Raw genomic sequence first — 27,110 nt, forward strand, 5'->3', positions numbered from 1 at the left:
TGTTTCGCCATGTGCGACATTGGTCCGTGCCTTCCCATTGGGAACATATGCTAGAAGTTCCATCATTAAAAGATATAAAAACATTTCAGCAAGAAATCACACTTTTTCATGCACTTTTCCTTTCTGGTGGATAAATTACCAGTAGCAATAAGACTTGTAAATTACTTGACGTCCTTGAGGGGCTCTTGTTTCGAGCAGTGCCAGGATTCTTGGCCATTCTGTAGTGTTGCTTCTGCTGCTGTTCATTTTGTTTTCATATAACGTTTGCGGCTATGTTATATGTTTGCATGTTGTGTTATTGTATTTGCATTTGAAATGTTTTTAAATGTTCAACTGTAAACCGTTCTGGGTGTTCACAGATAGGCAGAATGTAAAGCAAACCAGATACATAAATACATTTTCAAACATATGCGCGTACGTTTTCTCTGAAAAGATCTGCGCTCATTTTAGCAGGTGATTGTGTGCGGGGAGTTTTCAAAATGCACATACATTACTTTGAAAACTGGCAGAACATTTTTGTTGATTTTCGTATGCAGGCTGATGCAAAATTACCTCCTGCATGATCAATAAACCACAGCCTATCATGTCTTATGCCTCCCCTTCCCCTCTCCTTAAAAAAACGATTTCTCACCTTCTTGAGGTCTGTGATGAAGTAGTCAATTATAGTTTTCACCTGAGGGGCTTTGCATGAGAAGAGGATCAGCTTCTCATTGGTCAGGTTGAATTCCAACATGTTCTTGGATGGAATCGTCACAAACATAATATCTGTGTAACTGGAGGGAAGGATCAGGGGAAAAATGTAAAAAATCACAAGGGAAGGGTTACTTAGACAAGATACAGGAACAGGGGCTGAGGTGTGTCCGCCTGTGGCGCTTACCTTCCCTAGTTGGCAGCACAGATCCAATGGCCAGCTCCCCACATTAGGGGTAGGCTGGGCCGCTGTTGGCCAGCTCGGGGAGTGCCCAGGCAAGTCCAGGGGTACGGGTGGGAGTGGTGAAAGATACAAGAAGAGGGCTGGGTGATGCATGATTCACCCTACCCCTGGTTCCTCTTTCTCTGGCACTCAGGGCAGGAGCCCAGTTTGCCTGCCTGTATCACTGGCCCTAGATTCCCACTTTTGATCTTTTGTTTCCCAGATCAGCCAGGGCTGGGGATGCTAGAGAGGCGACAATCGCAACCTCCGAATAGAGAAAGGAGTCATAATCATCAGGAGACAATGGTGACACCTAGTGGCCTGATATAGGTGCCATGATTGCTGAGTCCTGGTGCGTGGACCCTGTCGAGGACTATCATTGCAATGACTAAAGTAGGCTAGGAGGTGATATAAAAGAGAGGCAAAAGTCCTGAGTACTTGCAACTGAGAATTTGGGGCACAGATCCCAGCCCTAGCTCCAACTGAGCTGGAAAGCCAAAGGAGCAGTAGGTCAAAAAGTAATGAGCTGCAGCCTCTGCAGGTAAGAAGGTACCAACATAACTTGCACCTCCGGTATCTGCAGATAGACTACGCACTGCAAATCGTCAGCAGCAAGTCAGGCACAGGTTTACTACTGGTGTCGGGAACCCTCAGGGATCCATATTATCATCAAATCTTTTTCATATTTATTTACAACCGATGTGTAAACTCTTGGAATCTTTTAATATCTATTCTACGCGGAACATGTACATATGTGTTTTCCCATATCATCTGATCTTTCTTTAGTTTTAAATCAAATTTCAATCTTGTTACATGACAGAAAATGCTTTAATTTTATGTTTTGCAAAGTCTCAACTATCTTTTTTCTATTAGATTCACCAATCTTGTCCGTAAACTTGGATTTCAGTAAACTGGAATATACCCACCAATTGCACTCTGTTTTATTACATTATTTACAAACTTTTTAAGATGCTTTTGATTTTTGTAATGTAGTTCAATCGTTCATACTAACTACAGTTGATTATTGCAATTCTCTCTATATGGGATCCCTAAGACTCATCTGTGTGCTTTGCAATTACTACAAAATTCAGAGGTATGCATGATTATGGGCGCATCAATGAGGGAACATATTACCCCGCTGTTGAAACAACTACGTTGGTTGCCTATTTTGCAAAGGCTTAAGTTTCAAAATCCTTATTTTAATTTCTAAATTCTTGCAAGAAGATGCTCCAAAGTACATTTCTGATCTTTTTAAGATATATGTCCCCCTCAAGAACATTGTGTTCCTCTAATTTAAAATGATTAGAGTTACCTACTAACAAAATGGCCCACTTGCAGCAGACTTGAAAGCATGCATGGTCCATAGCTAGGCCTTTCTTGTGCAATACTATCACAGATGAGATCAGAAGGTTGTAAGATTTTAAATTATTTAGGAAAAAAGGTTAAAAGTATTTTGTTCTGTGAAGCATTTCTTAATTTATTTTAGAAAATGAAGAATCTTATTTTATATGAAGTCTTTTATTATGATTGTCTGTCTTTGTTCATATTATTATTTTTTGTTAAATGTGGTAATTTGCCTAGCATAACACACACAAAATAAGTATTTAAATAAATAATAGACACAGGTACATATTTCCCTGTCCCAGCCCAATCACGTCCCGGAGAGCACCCATTTTTTGGCTGCTAAATAGAGCTGGAAAACTCTTTAAGAGTTTTTCTGCCCGGATCAGAATTCTTTATTCAAAAGAAAATTCTATTAACAGAAGGGTCAATGTTCAAACTTTTTGTCTCTCCAGCTTTGTTCACCATAAGGGTAATGAGTTAGCTAGAAAAAATGTAGCTGGGGGGGGGGGGGACGGGGGGACAAAGTTACCTGGACAAAGCAGTTGAACATCAACCTCTAGGATAACAAAATCTTTTCAATGCTAAATAAATGGGAAAAGAGATATTCAGGACTGGGGCAACTGTTGCCCCAGCTGTAAATATGAAACCCATTTCCTCTAAGAACAAAAGGGCTGCATTGCCATCCACAGTCTCCACCTACCTGTAGCTCTGAAGGACTCTCAGTTGCTCTGGAGATGCACCGCTGCTTTTGACCAGCTTCAGCAGTTTAATCCCTGCATGGGAAACCCCAAGAATCTGAATGCCGGTACCAACACTGCCCTGAAAGCAAAGCGAAAAGGAGAGGCACCAGAGGAGCTGAGCTGAGCTGGATAACTCATCTTTTAAAACAAATTATATTTCTCCTCCAAAAATCTAGAAAGATCATTTTTAGCGCATTCTGCCCTGACCTGAAGATGGGAGCACTGCCCAAGCTGGCCACAAATGAAAGTCCAAGAAATAGGAATATCATCCACTTATTTCCTGAGCTTTAGTCTTTCAAAACCTAGAGAGGTATTCGGGAAAGGTAGACCCGGGATCTAATTTCTAGTTCTAGGACCAGGGAGCATGTGCTTTGCTGGCCTCTCCCACGTGCAGCTCTCCTGGCACCTCTGTAAACAAAAGGATAACCTTCCTCTGATTCAGGTAAGCCCCATACAGGGTAAAAGCAAGCCCAGCAGATCTTCAGCCTGTACCCCACACTTCCACCGGACACAGCGGGACCACGTCCGAGCTCGGCGCCACTGACACGGCTGAAAGACACATTTGCTGCAGTTTGGCTGAGCAGGAAATTTTCAAGGTAAAGTGACTTCTTGCCCCCCCCTTCCCCCTGGCCCCTTTGTGAGTCACCTCCCCATTGTTCATGGTCCTCCCTTGCTTTCAGCTCTTACTGCTGCCGGGAAGAGACGCGAGAAGTAGATCTCCCAATCCTCCTTGGCCGCAGTCACCACCTTCTTCTTGACGCTTTCTGAGGCAGCAGTAGCAGTAGGCGAGTCCAGTCCGTTTTCCGCTGCAGCAAGAAAATCACAGCAATACCTCCAGTATAACTGGAAAATGTTTGGGGGGGGGGGGTGAAAGATGCAAGTGAAAGTAAGACTGACATAGACTGTGCATACAACACCCTAAAGTCTGCAGCTGGCTAGCAGGACTGCATGGCAGATCTCTGAATGGTTCTGCATCCTCCGTCCCCTGGGAATTCAGAGCTCAGCCTGCAGATTCCAGGCTTCCATTGTTGCTTTTATGCCACTTCCCCTTCTGCTGATTATCCCTAACCCACCACTGACTGCACGCAGGCCCCTTCTGGTTTAGCATACAAATTTACGTTTTATGATCCATGACATTCAATGCATTTTCTTTCTCACAGGCCGATGCAGTACAGTGCGCGCCAGCAGAGCGCACTGTTAACCCGCGATTAGACGCGCGTTTTCGACGCGTTAGCTTTACCCCTTATTCAGTAAGGGGTAATAGCGCATCGAAAACACGCGTCCAACCCCCCCCCCCCCCCCCCCGAACCTAATAGCGCCCGCAACATACAAATGCATGTTGATGGCCCTATTAGGTATTCGCGCGCGATTCAGTAAGCAAAATGTGCAGCCAAGCCGCAAATTTTACTTTAAGAAATCAGCACCTACCCAAAGGTAGGCGCTAATTTCTGCCGGCTCCGGAGAAGTGCACAGAAAAGCAGTAAAAACTGCTTTTCTGTGCACCCTCCGACTTAATATCATGGCGATATTAAGTTGGAGGCCCCAAAAGTTAAAAAAAGTAAAAACAAAAAAACCCAAAACTTTAAAATGGGCTCGCGGTTCACGGGTTGAAAACCAGACGCTCAATTTTGCCGTAGTCCGGTTTCCGAACCCGTGGCTGTCAGCGGGCTCGAGAACCGACGCCAGCAAAATTGAGCGTCGACTGTCAAACTCGCTGACAGTCACCGCTCCTGTCCAAAAAGAGGTGCTAGGGACGCGTTAGTGTCCCTAGCGCCTCTTTTTGCCACGGACCCTAATTTAAATAAATTAATTTACTGTATCGCGCGCACAGGAGAGTGCACAGTATCGGCCCGATAGTAAATGACACCCACAGTAAATGATGGCAGAACAAAAAGACCAAATGAGTCCATCCAGTTGAGATTTTTCTACTTGGGGAAGATGAGCAGATAAATTCCCATATGCAACCCAATACCAATTCCCTACTCTCATCTTGTCTTTTGTCTGATTTCTCAACCCTTTTCCCACCTTTCATATCCCTCCTAAGCATGCCCAGAATCTGTTAGGAACTGGCCTCCACCATCTTCATTCATAGCCATTTCAGGCCTCTATGATTCTTACAAGACCAACCCTAAATCCAACACCCAGGCCCCCTTCCAAATCTTTTTACCAACAATCCATACAGTTACCAAAACTAGCAAAGCTTCCCGCCTCCCCACATTCATTGACGTTTGGGTTTTAAGCATGATCACTCCGTGCGGGTTACCCCGATGCCTTCTTGGAAGCCCAATGCCGTCATACCACTGTTGTTAAGATAATAACCAACTGGATTTTTTAATTTAGTGTTTGACGGCGACTAGCAGTAAATTATAACAATGTGTAAGAATTAAACCATGGATATAAACTTGGGCATAAATGTGAAAAGGCATTTGGATGCGAGTCCATTTGTATCATGACGTGTACGTCTTCCCCAGGGAGATCAAGAAAAAGAAGGAAAATGCATGCGTGGGAGCCCAGAAGGCACCACAGATATTACAGAATACTTTCTCTGCTCCTTTCTTCCCCAGTGACGGATCTTTATAGACGTGCATCCCTGGAGCATAAATATGTTTAGTACTGTAGAAATGAAGAGTGCAAAGGAGCCTTCTACATCTGGTGGCATCACCATGATGATCCCCTTCATCATCATGGCTCACCGCTGGCCTGATGTCCACCAAGAAATGATTTTATCCCTCATGCAGTCCAAGCAATTAAAAAGCCATTACCTAACAGGGCTTTCATTTTTAACTTTTCTTCTTTGGTGATCCTGATGCAGGCATCTGAGAGCGTGTCATGGAGAACCTGAAAGGTCAAGTACACAGCACTAGGGGGACAACTCTTCTAAGGCACAAGGCTTTCAAAGTACCCGTTAAATAGCCCCAGTGTTTCTGCAAAATCTCACCTGTTTGAAAATCAGATCCAGAACCAGTGGGTGCTTAAAGCTGTCCTTAGGGTAGAACACCTGTATCGAAGGAGAGAGGAGCCAGTTAGGTCGAGAATGCAAGGGAGCTGCAGCTGCTGGGACTTTCTTCAGGGCATTTAGGGGCACGTGTTCAGATGCTGGCCGGCAAACTTTGCTGGGATATTCGGCGGCGTGCCCATGCTGCTGAATATACTCGGCTAAGCGCTGAACATGGGAAATATTTCAACCCCACCTTTGTCCGATTAAATTCCCAGTTTAGCTGGACAGATATTTTTGAATACTGACTTCTTAATGTTTACCTTCTTTTGGGTATTTAATTAATTTTATTTAAACTGTGTTATATCTTGGTTGGGTCTGAATGTGTTGGCTTACATTTGGAAAATTTGGCTGTATTTGTATTACTAATATTGTGTATGTTAGAGAGGGTGGTGGATGCATGGAACGGCCTCCCAGTGGAAGTGCTGGAGACAAAACCAATATCTGAATTCAAGGAAGCATGGGATAAACACGGGGGATCTCTGAGGAAGTGATGAGCATTATAATGCTAACGTAACTGGACGGATGGGCAGACTGGATAGACCAAACAGTCTTTTTCTGCTGTAATGTTTCTATGTCTCTGTGAGTTTTGCCCATACAAACGTTAAACCATACATGGCTGAAAATGGGAACTAATAACAACATGAAAGGAATATAATCACGACAGTGTCCCATAGTGTCTGCTTTTCTGAATATTTCGGAACGTTAGATGTTTCTTGCCAATTATGAAACGCACAACTACGAAAGGGACAAGCGTCAGAGCTGGGCTCTGTCCTGATACCTCCTTCCTGATGTATATTTTCCAGGGCACGCCGCTGTAGGAATAGTACGCCCCGCTGTACTGCCTGTGGAGCTGCGTCTGGATCTGTTCCTTCTCGGGTGCCAGCTCCCGGGAGACTGTAACTGGAATGAAGACAGCAGAGAATCATCCAGTGCAGCAGGGAGACACCGTGTCCCTCTTCCAGCCATGTAAAAACCTCCTCTCTGAAGCGATGCAGGCATTTCAGACTGACGTGCGCCCTACTGCAATGCGAGATTCCTCTGCTATGGGGTTCTACTAATCAATCAATTTGTCCTGAGACTAGCACTGGGCTTTAGCCCTCCAGCGCTAGCAGACGTTAAACTTTGCATGATTTTGCTGGTTGTTCACAGATATAGGAGCCATTGAAAGCTCGGTGCGGCTTCCTTATCTGTAGGAAGCACAATGCAAGGACTGGAACTTGGGAGCTCTGAAAGTGCCGCGTGAAGCTACTGGATGCAGACCCAAATGGGGCAGCTGGAAGAGACTCGCGGCCCCCCTCCCCAGGCTCTACCTGAAGGGGCAGCAGGGGATCTCACAGGCTGGGCAGGCACGGGCGTGGAAGGCTTCTTCATTTTGGTGCTGGGAACCGGTCTCACCATGGCCACCGTCTCTTTGGGCACCTAAATTAGGAGGAGCAGAGGGGACGCGAGATTGTTAGCGTGACAAGCTGTAGAGAACCCCTGTATTCACCAACACACAAGAAGCGTTGTCAGGGGAATTTTCCAAACTCTGGGGGTAGTTACAGCGTCTGCAGGGACCTTTCCTCGTGGACTTTGCAGAAAATGTCCCCAGGAAAAGCTGCCTGCAGAGTTTTGCACCTGCTTTTCCCATAAAATAAAAAGCAGAGTTTTTGCAAATGGAAAATTAAGCGCATTCCTGCCTTCCCTGACCTGACCCCCTCCTCTGATCCCTGGAGCGTTGTTGAGCCCGGCGTGAACTTTTACCCATGTATGGGGTGGGACATTTTCAGACGCTCTGAGGTCAGTATTCAGTAGCCCATTTAGAGGACAAGATAGCCGTATAAAGTTAAGCTGGATAACTTGTCCTGTCCCGCTGAATATACTTGTTTAAAGTTATCCAGCTACATGTATCCGGGTAAGGTTAAAACACAACCGGCTATGTTTGAAAATAACCAGTTAGGTTATAAAGTTAACCAAATACACACAGGCGGATAAGTTGCTACTTATCTGGATATATTTAACAGATATAGAGTAAGTAGGGCTGACCATGACAGCTTAAAAAAAACCAGAGATATCCAAGAGGCCACGGCTTCACCTGCTCCCGGCATCCGATAGGCAGTGCAGGCAGCGTAAACTACACTGAGTTTACACTTCCAGCACTCCCATGTGCAACAAACGTTCACATTCACTACAGAAAAAAACTAAAAGACAAACTCTGAACCTCTTTCTCTTTCAGAGCATAATGTAAACGTCCGGGAGCACAGTCCAGTCTAGCAGTGGAGAATACGGCCCAGCCACCCCATTCAATACCCAACAGCTGTGTGCACCGTCTGACTTCCCAGCGCATCCTAGCAGATAACGTTCAGGTGATTGCAGATCAGATCCTGTTCCTGAACCGTTTGGGAATGTGCTAATCTAGAGCTAGGTTACCCCTAAACCTGAAACCAAATCCTCTGCTGAGAGGGAAAGACGTTGATCTCCACGATGCGGTCTACATACGGGGGGCCTGTAGGATTCGACTGCTGGGCCTTGCGCTGCCGCGGCTCGGGCTGCCACCTTCCCCTTTAGTATCTTCAAGGCTTCCTCATGGGGATCCAGTTTTTTCCGAAAGATCCTCCCGGCTTCCCTTCTGTGAAGAGAAGCAGACCAGAGAACAGTCAGGGGGCCAAGATCCCCAGCAGCCCGTGACCCTCTGGGAGTAGGAATGGCTGTGATTTCGGGATTACCAGTGGAAGACCTGCCCTGTGCCACCTTCCGAATCACAAGACTTACTCCCATGCTCTGGATCCCGATGCTCTGCTGTTCCAGAGCTCCAGTCTATTACCCGATGTGAGCTCCAGCAGGAAGCTTTCACACAATGCAGTTATTAAGAAGAGCACCAGCTGTAAATTTAGGGAACTGGTCCTTTTTGATGTATTGTTATTGTATCCTAGTGGCGTTTTGTAGTATTATTGTTATTATGCTATATTTACTCCATTATCCTGCTTATCATAAACTGTTTGGTTTGAGGAAGGTGATATGTAAATGCCATTAGCTGAAATGAGCAGGGTCTTCTCCCGTTCTGTGTCAATGGAAAAAAAAACCTTATATAGATCAGGCCCAAAGGGTCTGTTTTCGAAGGCTTTAGCCACCTGTCTTTGGGAGTTAAGTGGATAAATCAAAGGCTGGCGTGGACCGACCACTTAAATTTAGGTGGCCAAAAAGCAACCAGGATTAGGGGCAGGGCTAGGTCAGGGGAATCAAGCTAGGTGTTTAGCTCTCTGTTACGTTTGCTGGTTGTGCACTCACCAACACTGCCACAAATGCAGGACGCCACCAGCACCGACGTGGCTCCGACACCACCATGCTCCCCCAGACCCCTCCTAGGTGTGAACGCCAATGCTCATAGGCCCTGCGGCAGGAACAGCAGGAAAGGTGCCCAGTGATGATGTCAGTGTGCCCAGGGATTTAAGCCCCAGCCGTGCTCCTAGCAGATGCCTCGGCGGTGGGTCTCCTGCATTGCAGTGCGTGTTGCCTCAGCGTTTGCCTCTCCACCCCAGCCTTGCCTCTTCTGCCTCGTCTCTCCAGCCTGCCCTGCCTCATCAGTCCCCCTTGCTTCGCCCCTGCCTTCTCCTCGGACTGACTTCTGGATTTGACTATTGCTTGCCACCTGCCATGACCCTTGCTTGGACATTGACTACTCCTGCCTGCTGCTCACCTCTGACCCTAGCCTGGCCCTGGCCCTGGACCTTCTCTCATGCTATTCTGTAAGCCTACATCCTGCTGGCCCCCAGAACCCAAGGGTTCAACCTGCGGGGAAAGGGACAGGTAAAAGTGAAGTTCCTGACCAGACATATCCCGGGGTACTTTCGTCTGCCGTCAGTGTGGGCCTAGGGGGCTTGTTCCCTAGGCTGTGCCAAAACACACCACTGTGAGTCTTAGGACAAAGGGCAGGGTACCTTTAACCTCCAGACCTTGCTCCACATTTCAGACTGAACGTGCGTGCAGAGTCCCGGTGGACGCTTGCAGCTGCTTTTACCTGCGGGTACTTCCTGCGTGGGACAAGGCACACGCAGAGCTGAAAAATGTGATCTGCGAGTGTCACTTTCCTCCCCTGAGAGGCCTCCCCTTCATGTGGCTAAAAGCAGGCCCAGACGGGCAGACGGAAGAGGACACAAGTGAAATGCTTTCTACCCGCAACAGAGGCTTTGAATATTGCCCTCAGAAAGTCTCTTCCTCGTATATTTATAACCTGGATTACCTTACAGAGAGAGACGCGAGGCAATGAGCCAAGGAGGATCCCTTGTCCCCTTAACTGAGCTACACCAAAGCCATCGGATCTCAAGCAGCCCGGCCGCCTGATCTGGGAGCCCCATGTTAGCGCTGATCATGTCCAGGGAAACCCACTCTCACCTGGTCTCTGTCTGCCTCATGCCCAGTGGCTGCTGGTACTGTCGGATGATGTCCTTGATTCTGTGCGTGGGTTCAGGGAAATGCTCAGAATTCATCTTTGTGTGACGAATCAGATCCTCGGGCAGCGGGCTGGAGGCAGGAGCTGCTGATGAGGGAAGTAAAGAGTCTTACACCATCTTTGCTCAAGAATCCGGTTTTTTGAGTTTTGTGCACTATGCGGCTGATGTAATAAAATGTGTGCTAAGATTTAAATGCACGTTTTTACTCTCATTTCCTTTACTCAGGTGCTAAACAACAAGTTAATTCCTGATGCACTAAGCTAAGGGTACAGAAATACATCAGGAGGTTTTTTAGAAAATGTGCACTATCACAAAAATATGTGCACACATGAGTAAAATCATTCATGTAGCATAGTGCACCTTATTACATCAGCCCTTTGTAAGTAATGCACAAAAAACGGCACCAAGACAGGGCCGTTTTTTAAATATAAGGGCAGCCCTGTAGGATAGAGAGTGGGCCACATAGAGGCCTATACAATAAAGTTTAATGTGCACATTAGCAATTTGTGCATGCTAAAAATAGTGTGCTGAGCAAGAAGACCTTATCATGCTTACTAAAACAATCCCTCACATGCATGGAGTAAAGCCAGCACCAAAGGTGCTAGACCTAGTTCAGGGCTTCCCAAATCTGTGAAGAATATCCACAGTGAATATGTATGAGATAAACTTGCAGTAAACAGTGCCGTCTCAGTATAAGGCTCTCAGCTTATAATGTCACATGTGCTGTAAAGAAGCCAAGCTCTGGTTCTCAGCTGCATAACAGATCATTATTACTGTCCAACCCTATCATTATCACATTACTGAAATAAGCACGGACACACCAACCCACGTGAAAAAAACAAAGCCATGTGTCAGAGTCTTATCTAAGAAGAAGAGCATCAATGCATGTTGATATAATAACAATAATATTTATATATCACTGTTAGCATGCACAGCCCTAGACACGTGGCTACAAGGTTCCTGTTGTAATGAATTTACTTGAGTGCTAGTTGGTAACTTACTCAAGGTCGCACAAAGTATTAAGAAGCCTAATCAGGTTGGAGGCCCCCACGTTTCAGAGCTTTGTAGTCTGACCAGATAGTTCCACCCTCGGACATTTTACACGAAATCCAACATCACTGCGCATCCAGGCATCAATCATCAAACCGGACATTACCATCAGACTGGACATCACCAGACTGGACATCACCACCAAACCGATCACCACCGCCAAACCATCATCAGTCACCAAACCAAACATTACCATCAAACTGGACATCTCCACCAAACCAGGCATCAGTCACTAAACCAGACATTATCATCAAACTGGACATTGCCACCAAAGCAGGCATCAGTCATCAAATCAGACATCACCACCAAACCAATCACCAACACCAAACCAGGCATCAGTCACTAAACCAGACATTACCATCAAACTGGACATCACCACTAAACCCGTCAGTCACTAAACCAGACATTACCATCAAACTGGACATCACCATCAAACCAGACATCACCACCAAACCATTCACTACCGACCCACAAACCAGGCATGAGTCACTAAATCATAAATTGCCATCAAACTGGACACCACAACCAACCAGGCATCAGCCACCAAAGTAAACATTACCATCTGGACTTCAGCAAAATGAACATCACCAAACTGGACATGATCATTGGCTAAACTGTGTGATTTATAAGCTTTGCCGAGGATGGCAGGAGCCTGCAGTTCATTCAGTGATACTCACATCTCGGGAGTCAGTGGAGGCTCTTCAGGGACCATCATGTGGCTCTTTAACGAGACAGAATTTCTAAGCAATAGTACAGAACAGGGCTAGAGCTATGGTTAGAAATGTAAAGAGGTAGTAGGGAATGACTGAGCCTGAACAGGTGAGGGGCAGCACTGCTGCAGAGTGTCCGTCCAGGCCCCTGCACGGACTGACCTGTCTGCTGGGGAATGCCTTCAGCCTGCTCTTCAGTGCCGTCTCTGCCACCCACCTTCCCTCCACCTTTCATCCTCTGCAAGATCGCGGACGGCTTCTCCAAGTCCTGCACGGGAAAGACAAGGAAGTGTAAACCCCAGGGGAAACCTGCAGGAGGTATGCAGAGGTGAGCAGGAAAGTTCCCTTGCTCAGCCGACTTGAAAGCCATCTCCATGGCAGCAGCTGGCATCGGACACTGCATGATATCCGTCGCTGGCAGCTCAGGTGACAGTGTGGAGTGCCTCAGTGCATCGCCAGCGCCCTGCACCCCCTCTGCGACCGGAGCAGGCGGCCTCGCGGATTTTGTAGTGAGGGCTGAGAAGGTGAGCGTGGATTATTCCGTTTTAAAAGTGGAATCTTCGGGGTGGTCCACGGCCGTTTATGTTACGGGATAAAAAGAGTATTTCTGCAGGGGGAGATCCAGCAAGGCGGCAAGAGGTATCTTCTACCTCCGACTGAACTCCGACTGGGGAAAAGCAGAAAAAAAACCCCAAACTGGGCAGGCATGGAAAGCCTAAAGAGGGCCGAGAAGAGCCTATGGAGACCAGGCTGACACAAGCAGCAGGATCCTCAGTGATACCAGAAGGTTTCTAGGCCTCAGCACGACTACATTGGTTGAGTGGGTCTAAGTGGATTCTCTGTGCTCCCCCCCCCCCCCCTACAAAGAACATTCAGACTTTCAACTACGCTACAGAGAGCCTTCCCGGGGGCTTTTCGGAGGCAGGGTTAATTTCAAAAGTACCGACTACAGGCAGAGCTAACGCACTCACTTTGTGCTTTCATTTGGGGAGGTTTAAAAGCCTGAACCGTGCTCGCCTACTTGTGTTGTTAGGGGCCTCTTTGAAAAGTTACCCTTAAAAGGGCAAAGGGGCCTGAAGAAAACATGGGGGGGCAGCACGCTGAGGCCCCCCCCCCCCCAGCCCTTAAGTCTTTTTATCGGCAAAGAGAAGGGAAGTTATAATTCTTGCTGTGGAGGGATCCCATGGGGCATGTGGCTTGCTGGGTTTTACAATGGAAATAGCAACCAATCACAGAGCAGCTGTAGTGGGGGCGACCAATCAGGCAGTCACCCGTTGGTTGTTCTGCCTTGCTTTGGAGTTATTTATTTATATACGGTCACTCCATGACGATCATGGCAGCTTACAATAACACATTCATAAAATAAACATAAAACACAATTTAACAATGTAACACAGAACATAAACATAACCATAACAACGCTGCTTCCGTCTCGTAGACAATGCCGCAAGCCGTTCTGAAAAGCCAGGCCTTTTTAAAGCTCTTAATGTCTGTTAAAAGGGCCAAGGCAATAAGCTGCGTGCGTCCAAACTGGGTGCCCGTTTTTTTTTAACGCGCGCACAGCCAGGTCTCCCGGGCGCCCGATGCAAGTATGGAAGTGAGGTGACGCGCTAAAAAGGACGGGCTAGGGATCAATTGTGCATCCCTAGCGCGTCCTTGGCATCGGGCGCCCAGGAGACGCGGCTGAGCGCGGTAAATTGAGCGTCCGTTTCCCTAACCTGGGCGCTGTCAAGACTTTTTTTTTTTTCATGTTGCTGCTTTCTGCGGTTCCTCCAACTTAGTATTGCGAAAATACTAAAAGTAGGAGGAAGCATGGAAAGCGGGATTTTTTTTTGTTTCTTTAGTGAGCCCTTCCGGGGCTGGCGTTAAATTTGCCGCGTTAAAAAGCACGCGTTGGGCGCACGGCAATTTTTTTTGCATCAAGGGCAATAGGTAATAGCCTCATCTACCTGACATTTACATGCGATGAGCGCTATTAGCTCTGCGTGAGTTTGGACGCGCTAATCCCCTTACTGCATAGGGTGTTAGCCTAGTGCGTCCAATCACTGGTTAAGCTGTGCGCTAGCCTGAGCGCACAATATTGCATCGGCCCCATAGCTCGCAGCTCCTCTGGCATTGTGTTCTACAATTTAGGGCTTCCCACCGAAATCTCTCAGTCCCTAACCTCACTTGGAAGGGAGGGTGTGGATAATAGTCTCTTGTTCGCAGATCTGAGAGGTCGTAGGGGAGTATGAAAATGCGGGCATGCTCCAGTCCAGTCAGTCCCCTCGGTATTGACAGTTTTGTGAATGAGATGTAATATTTTGTGTTGCATTTAAAATTGTACTGGTAGCCAGGGCAGTGACGATAACACGGGTGTAATATTCAGGGATGTTCAGGGAAACAAAGGCATTCTCCATTCTCCTTTGCTCCCACTAAACCTCAGGTCAACAAGGAGCTTTGAGGCAGTCTTGATTTGGGAACGTCCTGGGATAATTGTCAAAGGCTGCTGGAGATTAGGCCGGCTCAGTGTGTACCGGATGCATTGGCAGTTCTTTCAAAGGCAGTGACTAGCACTATGTGGCAGAGTACGTGATCCCCGATAAGACATGTTCAGCCAGTTCTGACTAATACTGCGAGTACCCGTGGCAGAGGTGGGGATTGGGGAGAGCCAGACGCTCAAGCAGTCCCCTCTAATGCTGTTTGTGCCAGGCATGAATGCTCAGCCAGTTTCCAGTAATGTGGATAGCTCCCAGGAAAGGGACACGGGTGCCAGGATGAATGCTCAGATAATCCCTACTAATGTTGTAAGTACCCAAAGAGGATTAGGGAGTGAGAGTACAGTGCCACAGGTAACCCTCAGTCAGTCCTCGCCAAAGCTGTTAATACCCAGGGGCACCGTGCCAGGAGGAGCATGGGTGATTGTTCTGATGCAAGCTGATACCCACCAGCCTGTAACACAGCATGCTCAATGGCCGAGAGCGATTCTAACAGCAAAAGGGTCACATGTCATCGTCTCCTGTATGAAAGGCAAACAACCGCCTACGTGCAATTTTTATATTACTTAGCAGCAGTCAGAAATGTACTCACATATATTTATCTCTAGGAAGAAATGGGTTTCTGATTTAAGGCCAAATCCAGACCCAAGGGGTAACATAAATCAAAAAAAAGGGGTAACAAATCAACAAACCCACTCACAAAGGAGGACACACACTCGACCTCTTCTTTACAAATGCCGGCATATCCCAAACAAATCAACCTGACTGTCAACAAGTCCCATGGTCAGACCACTCCTTAATCACCACCAGTTTTTCCCTACCACAACCAGATTTTAAGCCTGACTCAAGACCCGCTTTCCTCTACAGAAAAACATGTAACTCTGAACTCCTCAGCAAAGTTATAGCCCCAGAACTACCATCCATCGATGTTTCTACACCTAATTCCGCTATCCAATCATGGTCCAAAATAACAAAAGAAGTAGCAAACACACTTTGCCCACTGACCACCAAAAAACCGTCTTCAAAGGCATCCAAAAGACAACCCTGGTTCAATGATGAACTGCGAAATCTCAAAAAACTACTTTGGCAGAAAGAAAGAAAATGGCGTAAAGCCCCCTCTCCGGCCTCACTGTCAGACTACAAACGCACGCTCCACCAATACAAAATCAGTACACAGAAAACAAAAAGAGACTACTATGCCCGTCAGGTTCATCACATCATCAATGATTCGAAAGCTCTATTCGCCTTCGTTTCCAATCTCACTAAACCCATCACTCCTGATATACCACCCGAACTTTCTCAGACCAAAGCAGACGAACTGGCTCTTCATTTCAGCAAAAAAATCTCTGAACTCCTTAATCAATTGCCATTAACCACTAGCTCTCAAGATAACACATATATTCTCCCTAACAAAGATATCCAACTTAACACATTCGAACCCATCACTGTCACAGAGATACAATCGGTGCTGAAGAAAATGAAACCTTTATCACACCCGTTTGATCAAATTCCCTCCAAAATGCTACTTCTCATTCCTGATATTATATCAAAATCACTTGCTGAAATTATAAACTGTTCACTATCCCAGGGTATCTACCCAGATGAGCTAAAAACAGCTTCAATCAAACCCCTCCTAAAAAAATCGAATCTAAATCCAAATGATCCCAACAACTTCCGCCCTATTTCCAACCTTCCATTCATAGCCAAAATAATGGAGAAATTGGTGAACACTCAACTTTCCAACTACTTGGAAGACCACGGAATTCTGTCTCCAAACCAATATGGCTTTCGAAAAGCTGCAAGCACAGAAACACTACTTCTTTCACTCTCAGACTTCCTCCTCTCCGGAATCGATAAAGGCAAAGCATTTTTACTAATCCTCCTTGACTTCTCGGCGGCCTTTGATACCGTCAACCATTACCTCCTGCTAAAACAACTGGCAAATATTGGAGTGACAGCTACTTCACTAACATGGTTCAAAACCTTCCTGGAAAACAGAGGTTACAGGGTCAAAATACATAATACAGAATCCCAATATCACCCCTCCACCAGAGGGGTGCCACAAGGTTCTTCCCTGTCACCCACTCTATTTAATATATACCTTCTACCACTTTGTCAATTACTCACAAAATTAAACCTGAAACACTTCCTCTTCGCTGACGACGTACAGATTGTGATCCCTTTAAAAGAATCAATCTCGATAACAATGGAATACTGGGACAATTGCTTACTAGAAATCAAACACCTCCTCAACAGCCTAAACCTAGTCCTCAATGCGTCGAAAACGGAATATCTCCTTATAGCACCTGAAAACAACAATACACTTTCAAAGCCTCCAACACTCCTACAAACCACCCATGTAAGAGATCTAGGAGCCTTCTTAGATAATCGTCTTAGCCTCAAACCATTCATTAACAGAACTACCAAAGACTGCTTCCACAAATTACATATCCTGAAAAGAATAAAGCCACTTTTCCATGCGCATGACTTTAGATCAATCCTGCAAGCAATAATCTTCTCCAAACTAGATTATTGCAATTCTCTTCTACTAGGCATCCCAGCTTCCTACACCAAGCCTCTACAAATGGTACAGAACACAGCAGCCAGAATCCTCACAAACTCCAGGAAAATCGACCACATCTCCCCCATCCTCAAAGACCTTCATTGGTTACCGATCCACTTCAGAATTATGTATAAAACCATCATGATTATCTACAAGAACATCCATCAACACACTCAACTGGACCTACAAATCCCTTTTAAAAAACACACATCAGACAGACCCATCAGGGAACACTACAAAGAATCACTACAGGTTCCACATGCCAAAACCTACCATCATAAATCCTACAGCTCAAGAGCTCTCTCATCAGCAGGTCCAATCCTTTGGAACTCCATCCCACCGGACTTAAGACAAGAACCATGCGCTCCAACTTTTAGGAAAAGACTAAAAACTTGGCTTTTTAAAAAAGCTTTCCCAGATCTGGATTAAATTCCCCACTCATCATCAGCATAAACACAAAAGTTAGGAACTGTAAAAAAAAAAAAAAAAAATCCCACTAACTTCACACGCAGTCACAGCAACATTTTATTATACTTCACAACAATATCTTATCTAATCATTTTGCTACACATCTACATTTTATAATATTATACATATTTATTAATTGACACAGCTGGTTAAAATGCTTATAGTCGTTCTACAATTCTTCCCCTTTCATATCCAAGTTATTTTTCCATGTTTTTTTGTAACTTTCTCACATCCAAAATATTGTTATAATATTTGTTAAGTTTCATACTATATTTGTTCTTGTATTGGGAAATGTTCTTTACTTTGTTACTCTCTGCCTTTACTCACATTGTTAATTGTAAACCGGGTTGATGTGATTCCTATCATGAAACTCGGTATAATAAAAATAACAAATAAAATAAATTGTTCCCAAATGTGAAATTTTAAAGATTTCTGTTGGGAGTTAGCTGTAGCCTGCGCCATAAAAATCATTTTCAATTTTTAGGAGATAGAGTCAGATTTGCTGACGTGCAAACTGCAAAGAGCATGTCGACCTTCGGCATTATGCTATAACAACAGGGGCTGACAGGCAGCTGGCTGCAAAGTGATGCTACAAAAAAAAACAAACCACGAGAAAAACCTGCAACCGATCATCTATAAATGCAAGAGAAAGCTTTGCTTACCCCGTTGCCATAAGACAAGACTGGGTCAAACAGGCTGTCCAGGTAGCGGTCTAATCCTTTCTGAGTTGGGGGCTCACTAAAGGAGTCTGAATCTGTGGGCAGGAGCAAAGAAAACAAGAGCGAGCCATAAGGAGAGCGATGTGATCCCTTCCGTCTCACGCCATGGACTGCACCTCTCAAAACCCAGGATGTTAATGCACTGAAGCAGGTGATCTGAATGTCGTTCCCCCCTACGCCACTGGGCGCTTTCCACCATGATAGGTTATGTCATCCCCGCTGGCACGCAGATCTCATCCCAGTCCGTTCTGCTACTTGACCCTTGATTTTGCTTAGCATCTGGTCACAGGTTTCTCAGCCTTGCCCAGGAGCCTCTGATAGCTCCTGTCTGCAAATCCACTGCATTCACTAAGGTGGGGGATTCTGATACTCACCATGACTGTAATAGCCTTCAGAGTCGGGCATATTGGCAGGCAGGACACTGGGAGCCCTGGTGGATGGTGGAGGAGGAACGTCAGCATCTGCCTGAGGGCCATTCCTCAATGATCTACAGAGAAGGGGATGAGGAGAGGAGCACGGTTACTCTGAAACCGACAGTTCAGTGGTGGACACTTCATGGTGCTGCTTGCAGGAAGTCCCCAGGCCTCTGGTTCTGCAACATTCATTTCAGCTTCTATGCTGCACAAAGTGTTTGGATATTTTGGGGCTGGAGAAGACTGGTATCTTCATCCAGGCCAGCATTGTGCAAAGACACCAGTCTGCAGGAGCTTCCCAGATCATGGAAGTCCCTGCCTTAGTTTTGCTGGAAAATTGCATGATGAGGGATAAAAGAAAAGACCATAATTTCAGTTCCGAAAGACATTTTCCTTGTGGAGTAGCCAAGCATAAAATGTGCAATTCTAACCAGTAACTGGAGTAAAGTCTGACAGTAAGAAAGTCTAAATAACTCAGTATTACAAAGCGACTTCAGTCAACACAGTGGCCTTTAGCTTTTGGGAATGTGTCATTTAATCTGGGCAAGTCACTTCACCTTCCGTTGCCTCAGATTGGAAGCCCTCTGGGGCAGAGACCTGCCCACTACACGTGAATGTAACTCACTGTGAGCTAAATATGAATAAGGAGAAAGCCCGTGGTAGACATCCAGTGGTCCACTGTATGTGTACTATGACTTGTCTTTGACCTCTACGTTGTATCTGTTCTGTAAAGTGTTTTTACATAGTTATTTCACTTCACAGGAGATTGCCTATCCAGATCTGCCAAGTGACCCAGTCCTGGCATGTCTCACATCCTTCTTACACTGGTAGACTCCAGTGCCAGTAGTGCTGGTTTTACCAAAAATCCCATAAGGCACTGTGATGGAGCGGCCATATTATCTTCTAGACACTGGGTTGCTTGGGAGCTCTGCCTGGCATTCATGTGGTGGACCTTTCATAGCATCCCATTCTACTATTAATACCAGGTTAAGTTCTGTAACAATAGTGATTTTTAAGTAACAGAATGAACAAAGCAGCCACACGTGACTGTTAACAGTGGCAGGACAGTTTCCATAGATGTGAATAGGAAGATTGGCTTGCTTGCTTGGGAGAATCCAGGGTTGGGGACAGCCCACACTGGACAGGAACAGGAGTGACTAGATACCTACAGGTTGATGTTCTTATGGTTCTGATCCATCCTCTCGGAGGCGATGATAAAGTAGGACTTCTGTTTTGGGAAGTTCCTCGGGAGCTCCAGGTCCGAGATCAGATCCAGGATATAGTCGTGACCTGCAAGCTCCGCCCACTGGCTCCCATCCTTCATGCAGATAGACCATCCCTTCCAGCCATCTGCAACCCCCCTGAGCAGACAATCAGAGTACAACTCGTGAGAAATGGGAGAATTAAAACAGAAGAAGATGTAAAAACAACGATACGGGATTACAGTTAGACACCCGTTAAACTGATGTCATTAATTCATGACTTTAAATAAGATGTAATGAAGAATCAGAACTGATTTTATATGATTCCATATAGTGATTGATATAACTTGATCTTTGTCCTTCACCCATTCCATGGGTGAATAAAACAACCTGTCTGTGGGAAAAAATACACAAATTGTTCAGCTATGCACTTACTTTTATCCATGCACTCTGGAGGAGTTCCCGGAGGGGTGGAGAGAGCAACAACGTACCCAGGCTTGTGCTGAAAAATTACCCGCGGAGAACACAGGCACAAATCTCTGCCGGCAATTTTTCACTGGGCAGTAGCCCAAGCAAACGTAAAGTACAAGCTGAGTTTGCACCTCAGTGCTTGGTTTTAGTTATTTATGGCATGGTGTCTGTATGACTTATAGGGAGTGATTCTTAAAACAGGATTTACATAGATAAATCCCAGTTTTATGAATGTAAAGGGCCTTTTGAAAATTTCCCAGGGAGGGGCATCAAAGTTTGTGCAAAAGCCATTCTGGGGGAAAAGGTAGGGCAGAGATAGAACTTACACATACACAGTCACACACGCACATACTCTCACACGCACTCACACATATTCAAACACACACACACATATACAAACACACACCCATATACACTCACAAAGACACATACACACATTCACACACACTCATACACATTCACACATATTCACATACACACATAACGTTGTGCCTGCTGCTGAGCTGACACCGGTTATGGCTCGCCTGCGAATTTTTCAAAGCGGATTTCTGTATATATCCTGCCTATTCCTCTGCTAGATAGGAGGAGAAGGGGATGCACTAGGATGGAAGACCTTTGGGAAGGAAAGGGGCTGAAATCATCTGAAACTGTTCAAAGTCCATCCTCTCTGCCCAATGCAGATATACATTTTTACTTACAGATTCAGCATTTTATGAAGAGGAAGGAAGTGAAGGGGGATTTATTAAAAGGAAAATCCTTTTTGATGGATTTTTGCAATTATGCTGATAAAATACCAAGAGCGATATCTAGAATATAAAACATTCATAATGGAGAATTTAAAGGAAAACCAAATACCACTTCACATGGGAACGTGATGTGGGTCAGACGTTAGAGGAGCTGCTTTTCATACATGGGAAAGAGCTCTATTCCAGCTCTTCTAATCAAACATAGTTATAAAGTATTCTATAAATGGTGTTGGACACCTGAGTGACTACATACATTGTATGCCAAAGTGCATGATAAATGTGAAGCGGTAATAGTTGGGCAGACTGGGTGCGCTAAATGGTCCTCCTCTGCCACCATCTACGGTTACATGACACTGGTCTTTAGAGAGCGATTGGAATAACCAAGGAACAGGAGTCACGTACGCAAGGTGCAATCAAACGCATTCCTTCCAGTCCAGCCTTTTCCTTAGTTTGTTGGGGGTTTTTTTTAATGCGCGGCGCACGCAGATCTTATTTTCAACCGGTGCCTCATCCTACACTGCCGACGACCAAATGTGCAGGAGAAATAAAAGCAACAGCGCCATGTTTCATACCTGTGCCTCAGCACATCCCTCGCTACCTCCTCCCCGACCATCCAGGAATGTATGGGACAGGGAAGCTGCAGACCTGCAGGGAGAGAAAATCAACATGAGGTCAAAATATTATACTGCGATTGATCGCAAGAGTCTGCTCAGGCCAGACTGGCTAGGAATGTTTACTCTGGACCCTGAAGGTTAGAGCTGCAGCTTACCAGAAAGCTCAGCATAAACTTCCCTGACTGGACTCTACTGGTTCGGTGATCCAGAGCAAAGTGGAAGAGACCTCAGTAACTTAGAGAAATACCCCAGAAGGTTTCTCTTCCTTACCATCAAAGCAGTGGACGTCCAAGGCCATATTTGCTCTCTCTCTGTTGGCCGTCCACTCCAGTAAGGAGGGAGGGTAGGTTCTGGCCGTCTCTGGCCCGTGCTGGGCCTTCTGCATGGCCTGCATGAGCTTGTGCTGACATACGGCCTTGTAACCATCGTAGGCATAATCAGAGACATACCTAAGAGGAAAGAGGAGGCCATCACTCATGCAAACCCAGCAATAAACCTCTGGCCCGGGAATTCGTTCTGGTGCGTCGGCAGCGCAATGCAGTGGCTGCAACTGGAGACACCAGTTCCAGTTACATCTGCATCTCTCACTGTGTGGTGTTGCCCAATCACTTAACCTTTATGAGTTCAAGTTCACTGGGGCAGGGCCATTTTAAACACATGATTTATCTTGCAAAGTAATAAATAATACTACTATTCAGCCAGTGACATTTCAGTCTCGCCAGTTCCAGGAGCTGCCTAGATGAACATGCTCCCTGAGGGCATACAGTGCTAAAATAAGACTCACGGGTTCCCAGTTGTTTTTTCTACAAATCTGGGGCTTACTTCCATTGTGCTCCCTCATGGAAAAGCCTGGAGAGCCACCGGGGTTCACCACTTCGATGAAGGGAAATTCAGCAATACGCAGTGTGTGAGTATGTGTTGAGAACACGTACTCGATTTCATGTAGTCTTTTCAGAGATATTTATAGCGCCCTGCGCGCTACCTGTGCTACTTTCTAGCTCTCTGTTTGCACCCTTCTACTTATGGTAGAAAGTCCCAGTTTTCCTTTTCCTCACCAACCAGTGTTAGGGCACATACTATAACCAAGTTTCCATTCTTCCTGTCATAGATGTTGGGCAATAAAGATCAGGTGTGTTTTGCAAACACTTCTACCATTACGAGGAATTTCCCATATAGTATATGGACCCTCAGCTAAGAATTCCCACCCCTTACTATAGCCCACGGATGCAGAATGTCTCCTCTGTTACTTTCCTGAGGGTCTTCCTTCAAGAGATCACCTCCTAAACCAGCTCTCCTGCACAGCCCGGTGAGGGAGAGGGATCACGTTTCTGCCTCTGCCTTTAATGATGCCCATACATCTCTGCTGTAAATTCCTTCTCTTCACCTGTATGACTCTGTTCTGTTTTCTTAGGCCCTTAATGGCTGCCGGCAGGGCTGCTGATCCCACTGCTACTGCGAGCCGTGGTTCTAGAAGCCCCTTGTTTTAGGAAGTAGAGGCATTGAAAAGGATCAGTTTCCACACTCTCTCTCTCTCTGTCACATTAACTGCAGTCGTGCTCACTTTAATAGACATTTGTCCATATTCAAAGAGGGTGCGAATCCGCTGAGGCATGAGGCCAGAAGCAACCAACCACGTTCTTCGTTGTTGGGGTTCGTGTTTCGCCACACCTGATTGGCTATCTGAGCAAGAATCTCATCCCTCAGTCCCGCATGGGATAGGCCCTTCTGAATGATGTAATTGCCAAATAAATTCTCCTGGAATCCATTGAGATGTGGGTCTCCCATGAATCTCAGAACCTAGCAGAAAAAAAAAAGAACATCAGAGCTTCAGCAGCAACAAAGAAACAAACAAAATAGCTTAAGGTTTGGGGCCAACGTGTTCTTATGTTTTTAGAGATGGTCTAACCAACTAGGGAGATAAAAGTCCGTGAATTTCAGATTTGGCCTCAGTTTTAGAAAGGTGGGAACACATGCACTTGTGTGAGGTCAGGGGCCACCATGCAAGTTAAAGACTTCCGGGGCCCACCCTAGTTCAGAAAGCAATTGAACACCACAAAAAGAATCCTCAAAATGCACTTGTAAAGCAAAAAGTGGCATCTCCCATTCTTTGTTGGGAAACTGTGAGCCATACTTCCTGGAATGCAATAGTAACGTAAGATATTACTAAAAGAATACAGTGCCAAGTTTCACAGGCAAGCGCCCCAGGATGCAATGGGAAAGGGAAGAAACGCAGGGCCTTCCCAGAATGCTATAGGGTGCTCGGAATATTCTGATTTCCTAAACCTGGAATAGAAAAAAAAAAAAAGACAAAAAACAAGCAGCAGCTCACAAATGTTTTCCAAATGATTTGCAGTGCAAATAATTTGGTTTCTCAGCCTGTTCTTGCTTTTCCTTTCTGAATTATGTATTGTTTTTAATGTAATCCACTCTGAGCACACTCTGTATGAGTACTGAATACATAGACTCAGACCTACCTGCTTAAAAATGTCAGTGGCGTCGTGTCTCAGTTCTTCTTCCACCTGAGTCAGAGTGGACCCCAGTGGCACCGTAAGCATCCCAAACAAAGGCTCCTGCATGGTTAAGCACAGACCGACTGATTCACTTTTGGATGAAACATCTCCACATTTAAAAGTATAAATCTATGGCAGTATAAGAACAGCCCAACCTCTGCACTTTAATTCTAATCAGCAATCCCAGCATTCCTTGCTCCTTTATTCCATACAGGGTTTACAGAACACATGCACAGTGGAATGAACCTGTTCTTTTACACTGCAGAACATTTTAAAAACAAGATTTTAAAAGAATCCATTCCGGAACACATGCACAGTGGAATGAACCTGTTCTTTTACACTGCAGAACATTTTAAAAACAAGATTTTAAAAGAATCCATTCCGGAACACATACAAGTGTAAAGTACGCAAATGATTCATTAATATTGCCATCGAAAGAGATTTCAATTACACCAGTATTGATTGTGTAAATATTTCATCAGGATATGCTAGGGAGGTAAAGTTCCTGGATGTCATATATGGCTGCTTCATGGAGCCGCTGATCCTGGAACAGGGGTAGCTACTTTAGATACAGTCCTCACTGGAATGCAGGACCGGGTGCAAAGGGTAACAGTGATGAAGCTGCTTGATCATAATGCAGTCATATTTTACATAATCACTGGACGGGAGGGCATTAAGTAAAACTACTGCTGTAACATTTAGCTTTAAAAAGGAAAGTCAAAATATAATGAGGAAATTAGAAAAAAAAAATAAAAGGAGAGGTTGTACAGCTTAAAAGTTTGCAAGAGATATGGACATTGTTTAAAAATACTTTATTGGAAGCCCAGATAAAATGTATTCCATAAATTAAAAAAGGTCAAAGGAAGACCAAACAACTGCCAGCATGGTTAAATGGTGAGATGAAAAAGGCAGTTAAAACTGAAAGGATGTTTTTAAAAAATGGAAAGCTGATCCAACTGAGGAAAACAGAAAAGAACATAAGCACTGTCAAGTTAGATATAGCACATTAATAAGAAAGACTATTTAAAAAAGCTTGCCATAAAGGCAAAAAACAATGATAAAACATTTTCAGGTACATTTGAAGCAAGAGGCTTTTAAGAGAGTTAGTTGGACCACTAGATGACCAACGGGTATAATGGACACTCAAAGAGGACAAGGCAGTAGCAGAAATTGATTATTTTCTTCAGTCTTTACTGAGGAAGATATTGGGGAGATACTCATGTGGGAAAAATTCTTTGATGGCAATGATTCAGAGAAACTGTGAAAATGGAAGATGTAAGACAGCAAACTGACAAATTAAAGAGTAACAAATCACCAAGACTGGATGGATTCACCCCAGTGATGTGAAAGAACACTAAATATGAAATTGCAGACTTGTTACTAGTAATATGTAATATATCATTAAAAACAACTCTAGTGCCTGAAGACTGGAGGTGGCCAATGTAAGGCCAATTTTTAAAAAGGGCTCCAGGGGTGAGTTTGGAAACTATAGACTGGTAAGTCTGACGTTGGTGCCGGGTAAAATGGTAGAAGCCATTCTTAAAGACAAAATTATTGACCATATGGATGGTCATAGCTTAATAGAAAAGAGCTAACATGGATTTAGCAAAGGGAAGTCTTGTTGTACCAATCTATTAGATTTTGTTTATATATTCATAAACATTTAGATAAGGAAAACTGGTTGACAGAATGTAGTTGGATTTTCAGAAAGCATTTGACAAATTTCTCTATGAGAGACTCCACAGGAGATTACAAAGACACGGGATAGAAGGCAACATCCTATTGTGACTTGATGGCTGGTTAAAATTGGGAATCAGAGAGTAGGACTAAACAGTCAGTTGTCCAAATGGAGAACAGTCATTAGTGGAGTGCCCCAGGGATCTATACTGGGACCTGTTCTGTTTAAGATATTCATAAATGATCTGGAAAAGGGAACATCAAGTGAGGTGATCAAATTTGCAGTGAAGCACAATTATTTTGAGTTGTTAAAGTAATAGTAGAAGGACCTTGCAAGACTAAGGGATTAGGCACCTAAATGGCAGGTGAAATTTAATGTGAACAAGTGCAAAGTGATGCATTTATAGGAAAATAATCCAAAGTACAGGTACCCAGCGCTGGGTTCCATATTAGAGGTCAGCACCCAGGAAAAGGATCTTGGCGTCCTTGTGGACGATATGTCCAAATCCTTAGCTCAGTGTGCAGTGGCTGACAAACAGGCAAATATAGTGTTAGGTATTATTCGGAAAGGAATAGAGAATATAATAATGCCTCTGTATGGCGCCATAGGGCAATCACACCTAGAATACTATGAGCATCTCTGGTTGTCCCATCTCAAAAAAGTTATAGCAAAACTAAGAAAAGTGTGAAGAAGGGAAACAAAAAATGATAAAGGGGATGGAATGGCTCCTGATGAGGAGAGGCTGTCCAGCTTGGAGAAGAGAGAACATGATAGGAGTTTATAAAATCATGAGTAGGTTGGATCAGATAAATAGGGAACGGTCATTTGACCTTTCAAACAGTACTTAATGTAACTCGCCTTGAGCCACCAATGAATAGGCATGAGCCAAATAAAAACAGCATAAAAAAGATAAATACTAAGACTAGGGAATCCTCCATGAATCGACCAAGCAGCAGATTTAAAATGAATCAGAGAAAGTATTTTTTTTACTCAATGCACAGTGAAGTGGGCAGCCGGCTACAAACCAGGGTTCAAATCCCACTGACGTTGGGCATCACTTTATC

At 44.9% G+C, this 27,110-nt stretch overlaps 1 protein-coding gene across 1 annotated transcript in view; it reads right to left on the minus strand.

The window, feature by feature from the left end:
- MYO15A (myosin XVA) overlaps nucleotides 1–27,110 on the minus strand; it is a 96,460-nt gene that overhangs the window by 27,498 nt on the left and 41,852 nt on the right. The window contains exons 26-42 of the mRNA XM_029577208.1: nucleotides 24,333–24,428; nucleotides 23,420–23,655; nucleotides 22,129–22,307; nucleotides 21,817–21,889; nucleotides 19,995–20,186; nucleotides 18,787–18,899; nucleotides 18,356–18,447; nucleotides 12,348–12,453; nucleotides 10,367–10,511; nucleotides 8,474–8,603; nucleotides 7,306–7,414; nucleotides 6,774–6,895; nucleotides 5,936–5,995; nucleotides 5,760–5,835; nucleotides 3,685–3,803; nucleotides 2,958–3,076; nucleotides 632–773 (exon numbers count right to left, since the gene is read on the minus strand). Of these exons, the coding sequence (XP_029433068.1) occupies nucleotides 632–773; nucleotides 2,958–3,076; nucleotides 3,685–3,803; nucleotides 5,760–5,835; nucleotides 5,936–5,995; nucleotides 6,774–6,895; nucleotides 7,306–7,414; nucleotides 8,474–8,603; nucleotides 10,367–10,511; nucleotides 12,348–12,453; nucleotides 18,356–18,447; nucleotides 18,787–18,899; nucleotides 19,995–20,186; nucleotides 21,817–21,889; nucleotides 22,129–22,307; nucleotides 23,420–23,655; nucleotides 24,333–24,428 (2,109 nt within the window). The remainder of the gene's footprint in view (nucleotides 1–631; nucleotides 774–2,957; nucleotides 3,077–3,684; nucleotides 3,804–5,759; nucleotides 5,836–5,935; nucleotides 5,996–6,773; nucleotides 6,896–7,305; nucleotides 7,415–8,473; nucleotides 8,604–10,366; nucleotides 10,512–12,347; nucleotides 12,454–18,355; nucleotides 18,448–18,786; nucleotides 18,900–19,994; nucleotides 20,187–21,816; nucleotides 21,890–22,128; nucleotides 22,308–23,419; nucleotides 23,656–24,332; nucleotides 24,429–27,110) is intronic.

The sequence above is a fragment of the Rhinatrema bivittatum genome, chromosome 14 (genome assembly GCF_901001135.1).
Source record: "Rhinatrema bivittatum chromosome 14, aRhiBiv1.1, whole genome shotgun sequence".
Lineage (NCBI taxonomy): Eukaryota > Metazoa > Chordata > Amphibia > Gymnophiona > Rhinatrematidae > Rhinatrema > Rhinatrema bivittatum.